This window comes from Halteromyces radiatus, assembly GCF_025201355.1.
Source record: "Halteromyces radiatus strain CBS 162.75 chromosome Unknown BX664scaffold_1, whole genome shotgun sequence".
NCBI classification, from domain to species: domain Eukaryota; kingdom Fungi; phylum Mucoromycota; class Mucoromycetes; order Mucorales; family Cunninghamellaceae; genus Halteromyces; species Halteromyces radiatus.
This window is the reverse complement of record NW_026251687.1, coordinates 410,798-417,448: the sequence shown is the minus strand read 5'-3', so window position 1 is coordinate 417,448 and position 6,651 is coordinate 410,798. Positions and strand designations below refer to the sequence as shown.

At 32.8% G+C, this 6,651-nt stretch overlaps 2 protein-coding genes across 2 annotated transcripts; both read right to left on the bottom strand.

The window, feature by feature from the left end:
- Window positions 1-1,611: 1,611 nt before the first annotated feature.
- BX664DRAFT_271303 (histone H3) lies at window positions 1,612-4,534 on the bottom strand. The gene is made up of 5 exons (XM_051541139.1): window positions 4,118-4,534; window positions 3,774-3,778; window positions 2,663-3,238; window positions 2,497-2,595; window positions 1,612-2,439 (listed from the first exon to the last, which is right to left on the bottom strand). Exons 1-5 carry the CDS (start codon window positions 4,518-4,520, stop codon window positions 1,690-1,692), a joined length of 1,833 nt encoding a protein of 610 aa, XP_051404180.1. The 5' UTR covers window positions 4,521-4,534; the 3' UTR covers window positions 1,612-1,689.
- A 110-nt stretch (window positions 4,535-4,644) lies between these two features.
- BX664DRAFT_3273 (uncharacterized protein) lies at window positions 4,645-6,645 on the bottom strand. The gene is made up of 8 exons (XM_051544387.1): window positions 6,461-6,645; window positions 6,228-6,385; window positions 5,977-6,165; window positions 5,834-5,915; window positions 5,564-5,769; window positions 5,227-5,472; window positions 5,012-5,156; window positions 4,645-4,905 (listed from the first exon to the last, which is right to left on the bottom strand). Exons 1-8 carry the CDS (start codon window positions 6,593-6,595, stop codon window positions 4,732-4,734), a joined length of 1,335 nt encoding a protein of 444 aa, XP_051404179.1. The 5' UTR covers window positions 6,596-6,645; the 3' UTR covers window positions 4,645-4,731.
- Window positions 6,646-6,651: the final 6 nt, after the last annotated feature.

Below are 6,651 nucleotides of genomic sequence, written 5' to 3'. Positions count from 1 at the left end.
GTTACATAGTTTTTGTTATTATTATTTTTTTTTTTTTGTTATGATATCTTCTTTGGGAAATAAAAAAAAATTACAAACCCTTCCTTTTTGTTTATTTATTTTTTTTTGGTACTTGTTATGGAATGTACAATTTGATTTTGTTAATGATGACTCAAAAATGATGGTTGACTTAAGTGATGATCAAAGGATATTTTTTTTTTCAATTATGAAATGGGTGCATGGACCTCCTTTCCGGATGACATTATGTTTTCCTTTTAAGATAGGGATGATCATCTCATAACAATGAACTAAAATGAATTATGTTTATCAATTTTTCTTTCTCTCCGTCTGCAAGCAGGGTCACACAGACGTTGTCATCCCAAAAAAAAAAAGTCTTTGGAGAAGTTGTCTATGTAAAAAGGATAAGATTCGTCATCAACATCTTCATTGTTGGGAGCCTTCTAGAAGTTATTTTTAAAAAAAAAATCGTCCTTTTACTCATGAATGACAATGACATATCCCCCCCCCATGGAATCGATACCGACTGTGTAACATGATCGTTATTATTTTTTTGATTGTTAATTCATGGGTATAGTTTATCCGCATCGGAATCACGGAAGCGGTAAAAAAAAAAAGAAAAAAAATGACAAGAAAGCCGCTCCCTTTTAAAAAGAAAAAAAAGATTTTTTTTTTTGATCTGTCATGTCCATTTGAATAAAAAAGAATCACATGCTTTGTAAAAAAAAAAAAAAAATTTATTATACTGAAGCCCACCAATGATGGATGGAACCCCAATGTAACCAAATCAATAATGCTACAATGAAAAGAAGAAAAAAAAAGGAAATGAAGCTAAGGAAACGATTAAAGCGAGCATAACAATCCACATCATGGAATAAACTAGTAGGATCATCATCGGATAATGGCATATGTACACTGAGATACCAACCATACCACCAACAAGGAAAGAAGAGAAAGCCAAATAAGAATAAAAGAGATTGTGTATGGAATGTTTTTTGGAAATGATAATGGTAATGATAATGATGATGATGATGATGTTGACAAGGTTGGAAAAAAAGAAGGTTGGGATCTGGATGATGAGATGATTTTCTGGACATATCCTCTTCTTCACTTAATGATGAGAGACTCCATGTATCTTGTTGAAGAAATAATGGTAAGGTGGGCTTTTTGGAAAACTTGGTCACCAGTTGAATGGCGGCATGTGTGAAATAAGATGGCCATGTATCAGGTCGACGAGGATGAAAGAAAACATCTTGTAATGAAGGTGGATGAAGACAAGTCGTTGGTAAGGATGATCGAGTCATCATCTATTTATTTACCACAAAAAAAAAAAAAAAGTAAAAAGAAGATAAAAAGAGTTTTCATTTTTGTAAAATGGATTGGTAAATGGATCAAATGATACATTTTTTCTGTTTTATTAATACACAATTCCAATCATACTTGTGGAGTGATACGCTATTTCCTTTTTTGGTCCAAGCTGGTAGCATCTCCTGCTTTTTTTTTTTTTTAAAAAAAAAAAGAATATCCCCTATCATAGGTATGCTATATTAGAATATATATATATATATATATATATATATATATATATAAAAGGAGCCCGATCTATCATCATGAAATAAAACATACCCCCAATATATCTTTATTGAATCCAGAATAATAATAATAATAAAAAACAATATACTATGCTATAACTTAATTCTTTTGTACACCTTGATCCGTCTGATCGATCACTTGTCCATCCAAATCCAAAAATCCATAGTTCGAACATACTTCCACGACAAATTCAGCATCTTGTAATTTCATCTTTTCCAGAGCTTTGTTGATCTTCTCCAGACTACCTGTTTCCAAAGCGGTACGGAATGAAGGAGGTAACGAACGATAGACTTCCAAAATACGAGCACCTTCTTCTGATGATTTGAGTTCAGGATCATCTTCTTTGGGAATACGAACAGTCAATTGAGATCCTTCTGAGAGTGGTTGTAATTGAATGGTTTCAACTTCAGCATTTTGTTCTTGTTCTTGTGCTAATTCTTGACATCGTTGTTCAATTCGTTCATACGTTTTGGTCACATCATCGGCAAACATACGTCGTGCTTGTTCATTTGAGCCTTGCATTCGTTGGAAAAACACGTTCACACCATCAGAGCCAAGTTGTCCGCAGTATTGTAATGTCAATGATTGAATCACACAATTCTTTGCAAATCGAGCTTCCCCACGAAGTTGAGCTGAGAATGCCTCTGCCATGATTTGATCAGCAATTGCTTCCTTCACAATCTCACTGTTCTTTTGAATATATGTTAAGCTGGGTCCAAAGCCTTCGAGTTTGGCAAATGCTGCTGCTTTGGGTGATAATTCAATATCAGTATCAGATTCATCTTCTTCATCATCCACAGTGGTATCCATGGTCGTTGATTGTTCTTTCTTGGGTGCATCATCAAGTGACTAGATCAAATTAAACATATTAATAAGAATCTTCTTCTTCTTTTTTTTTTTTCATACCAATTCCTTCATTTTTGCATGTGGATTCAAAGTTTCCGTCACAGTTTCTTTCTTCTTGGTAAGTTTCTTTGGTTTAGAGGAAGTAGATTTATTCATCACCTAATGAAATATATATAATATTATCAGTACTTCTATTCTTTAGATATATATATATAGTCATACTTACCGTTCGATTTGAAGTTTCGTGGAACATATTTTCACTTGTCATTTTCTTATTCGCTTCCTTTGTCAGTTTGGCCAATTCGGCTTGGGCATCATCACACACCTTTTTAGTTGCGGCTAGAGTTTGTTGTAAACGGTCCAAAAGAGATTGCTTGATGGTATCTTCAGAAGACTGTTGTAAGCCTGTTTGAATTTGTTGCACCATGGTGTCAAAGACTTGATCCAAAGACATACCATCCTTTGCTTGTTGTTGAGAGATGCCTTGTTCTCGTGCCTTTTGCTGTTGTTCACCAATGGCGGCTAATACTGCTTGTACGCCTTGCGTTGTCAAAACTGTCATCAGATGACGGATTTGTTCCATGGTGCGTTGTTGTTGAGGGATAAGCTGCTCCAGGTGATCCATCTTGGCTCTTCGTTCAGCCCGTTCTTGATGAATTGCTTGTTGTTTCCAACGAATCATTGACCGTTTATCAACATTAGGATGTACTTCGATATCAGAATCATCTGATAATTCAAGATTATCCCATTTGCTATAGTCCAATGGCATTGTATATAAAAAAAAAGAAAAGAGGGAGGGGTACTTTGAGAAAAAAAAAAAAAAAGGTGAAAGAAAAAGTTGAAAAAAAAAAGAAAGCACCAGAAAGGCGAAGAAAAAAAAAAGGGCTTTCAAAGACCGCATCTGGAAATTTCCTGTATGATACAACTTTGACACATTTTAAGATAGAGTTTTGTCGACTTTGCCACAAACTATATTTTTGTTGTTCGAAATGGTCAATTTCCATTATGGATCATCCTCTGGATAGAGAAAAAAGAAAAGAGGTTATCATCTAATATTTTTAAATATGTCACCATTCCGGTTGGATGTTGATGCTTGAGAGCAGTAATACATTTTTATTTGAACCAACAATATTTTATCAACAACATCCTACATATCATTCATCATCCAGATAATAAGATCATTTCCTTGATTGAGTACGGATGAAAAGTGATTTTTTTGTGTGTCTATTACCAGTGGGGTCTATATGAAAAAGCGAGGTGAGCATCAAGTTAATTGCGGCTTGTTATTGTCCTTTTTCCGTTATCTACGCCGGAAGATGATTAGAAAAAAAAAATACAAGGACTACTATAATATAAATGATCACATCCAATGTTTTTAATAAAAACCATTTATTCATCAAAAAAGTAAATAGAAAAAGGAGATGACGATAAGAAAGGAATATAAAATTCATTCATCTACCATTAATAAAATGTAGTTCAACTATAGAATCATTGATAATAGATCATTCATTTTATTTGATAATGTTATAAAAAGTTGAGCACAGAAGAGAGGGAAAATGGGAGGAAGCATAAACAAAAAAAATGAAAATAAAAAAAGTAAGAATATATATATCCATATATGTAAAGACATGTAAAGTAGGGAGAAAAAAAGGAGAAACACTATATATCAATATTTAAGAACGTTCACCACGAAGACGACGAGCCAATTGAATATCCTTGGGTTGAATGGTGACGCGCTTAGCATGGATGGCAGCCAAATTGGTATCTTCAAACAAAGAAACAAGGTAGGCTTCAGATGCTTCTTGCAATGCACCAATAGCAGATGATTGGAAACGTAAATCAGTCTTGAAATCTTGAGCAATTTCACGAACAAGACGTTGGAAAGGTAATTTGCGGATCAAGAGTTCAGTTGATTTTTGATATCGGCGGATTTCTCGAAGAGCAACGGTACCGGGTCTGTAACGATGAGGTTTCTTAACGCCACCTGTAGTAGGTGCTGATTTGCGAGCAGCTTTGGTTGCTAATTGTTTACGAGGTGCTTTGCCACCAGTTGATTTACGAGCTGTTTGTTTTGTACGAGCCATAGTTTGAAATAGATAAAAAAAAAAAAAGTAATCAAAAAGCGAAAGAGAAACAAAAAAAAAGGATTGTTTATTTCTAAAAAAATACTTTGATGACGAAAAAAAAAAATCACATAGTCATGCACCAGTCAAAGACATAAATTCTGAACCAATCAACATCATCGATTTGAAATATGTGTGTGAGATTTTTTTTTATTTGCATTGAATCTATATACTAATCAAACATTCCATTGGTAGTTGCTTGTTCCTTTAGAGCTTGATGTTTCTTTTCCGCCATTTCATCATAGACTTCCGTATATATCAGGACATCGGCCAAACGTGGAAAGGGATTCACTTTGGAGAGTACTAATACTTTCATTTGATGATGAATATATCCTTTGATGTAACCCTAGTTCAAATAATAAACAAAAAAAAAAAAAAAAAAGAAAGAATCGGTTTTTTTTAGTTTCATATTATTATGTAATATATATATATATATATATATATATATTTACCTGACTAACCAAAGATACTACAATCGATTCTGCATCCGCCAAATCTAAATCTTTATTATGCATAGCAAACTGTAAGGCTTCAAGACACTTTTGTAATGGCATAGTATTTCCAGTTTTTTCATCTATTATACACAGATAATGATATCTATATTTATAAAAGAAAAAGAGGTTATCGAATGATTTTCTTCTTTTTTTTTTTTTAATTTATTTCTTACGCTTTTTTCAATAAGCATCGCCAAAGTAATACTTTTCCTCGTTCACGCAGTAATACATAAGTAAATGTTCCATAAAAGTAATCAAAATATTTTTCCAAATGTTGCTGAAATCCATAATAGTCGCCCCTCTTCAATGTCAATATTAGTAGTCCATAGGGTTCGAGTAAATTGTATTTGATAAGTAATTGAGGTTTTGCTGACTTGCCAAGTAAAAGTCGTGTTGGTACGAGGTATTTTAAGATCAATCTAATAAATACATAAAGGAAAACATATGTTTGAGTATTTTGATAACTATCTTTTAGTCTCATATCACTTTTTTTTTTTTTATTATTATTACCTTTTGTTGTGCCAATGATGTGAAGTACACTTTTCAAATGCAAATAAAAGATATTTTTCTGCCAGTCGTAGTCGATTTTGGAATAAGCTATACCTTCCTAGATAGTATTGATATGTGACCTGTTGTGAGATCGGGTATTGGTTGAGTTCTACACCACCAGTTTGAAGATTAGCAATGAATGTTTGACACATCCTAACTGTATTCAACTAAAAAAGTCCATAAAAATCAATTTCCTAATCATCCTTGCCCTTTTTTTTTTGTATCACTTACTTTAAAATACACTTTGAAGGCAAGATTGGTGATATGAAAAATACCAGCACGTTTGGATATGCTGTTTGTCTCTACACCAGACCTGTAAAACGAAAGAAGACATTATTTATATATCATCAACATACAAAACTTTTTAGTTTTACCTATCGGCAAGCATAATATTGAAGATTTTGGATAATAGCCGAGCAGCTACATTAGCTTTTTGAGATTTTCCTCGTAACTGGAGTGTCTTGTCTACCAAAAATGCCGAATCTACTAATGCTGAAGAAAGGTTTTTAACTAAAGGTACTTGAAACGCACTATCAGATCCATTAAAGACAGGTATAAGAGCACTATATTAAAACAAAAAAAAAAACATTTCAGTATCCAACTTTTTTTTTTTTCAATGAATTACCTGTAAAAGTTTTCAAAAAGATCAAATACCAAGAGCAAGTCATTATCTTGAATATAATAGATCAAATGCAAATATTTATTGGTAAAGTTCGCGAGAGCTACTGATGAGTCTTCTAAAATAGCTTCAATGTCTTGTTCAAAGGCCGTTTCATCTTGATACTACTTGAACATAATTTTTTTTTGTTAATAGGTGAATATTTTTTTTTGTTTGTTGTCTACGCGTTATATCTATACCATAGAGAGTGCTTGTTGTAATAAGGTTATGTTAGAAGCATTGGGATCTAAGGTAAATAATTGTTCAAAAGCTAGAGAGTTTTGTGTTTGATAGGCTGAAGCAACATTGTTGGCGAACTGTTGTAAAGAAGACATCAAAAAGTTCTGTTTTCCAAAAGTTTTTTTTTTTAAACAAAAGAAAGAATAAAGAC

Bases quoted from the DNA above. Each gene is read 5' to 3' on its own strand.
- BX664DRAFT_3273 (XM_051544387.1), bottom strand. From the start codon at position 6,595: ATGTCTTCTTTACAACAGTTCGCCAACAATGTTGCTTCAGCCTATCAA. The intron at 6,386-6,460 runs GTATAGATATAA...ATGTTCAAGTAG, and splicing joins TACAACAAGCACTCTCTATG to TATCAAGATGAAACGGCCTT. The intron at 6,166-6,227 runs GTAATTCATTGA...GTTTTAATATAG, and splicing joins CTTTTTGAAAACTTTTACAG to TGCTCTTATACCTGTCTTTA.
- BX664DRAFT_271303 (XM_051541139.1), bottom strand. From the start codon at position 4,520: ATGGCTCGTACAAAACAAACAGCTCGTAAATCAACTGGTGGCAAAGCA. The intron at 2,596-2,662 runs GTAAGTATGACT...ATATTTCATTAG, and splicing joins ACGAAACTTCAAATCGAACG to GTGATGAATAAATCTACTTC. The intron at 2,440-2,496 runs GTATGAAAAAAA...AATTTGATCTAG, and splicing joins ATGCAAAAATGAAGGAATTG to TCACTTGATGATGCACCCAA.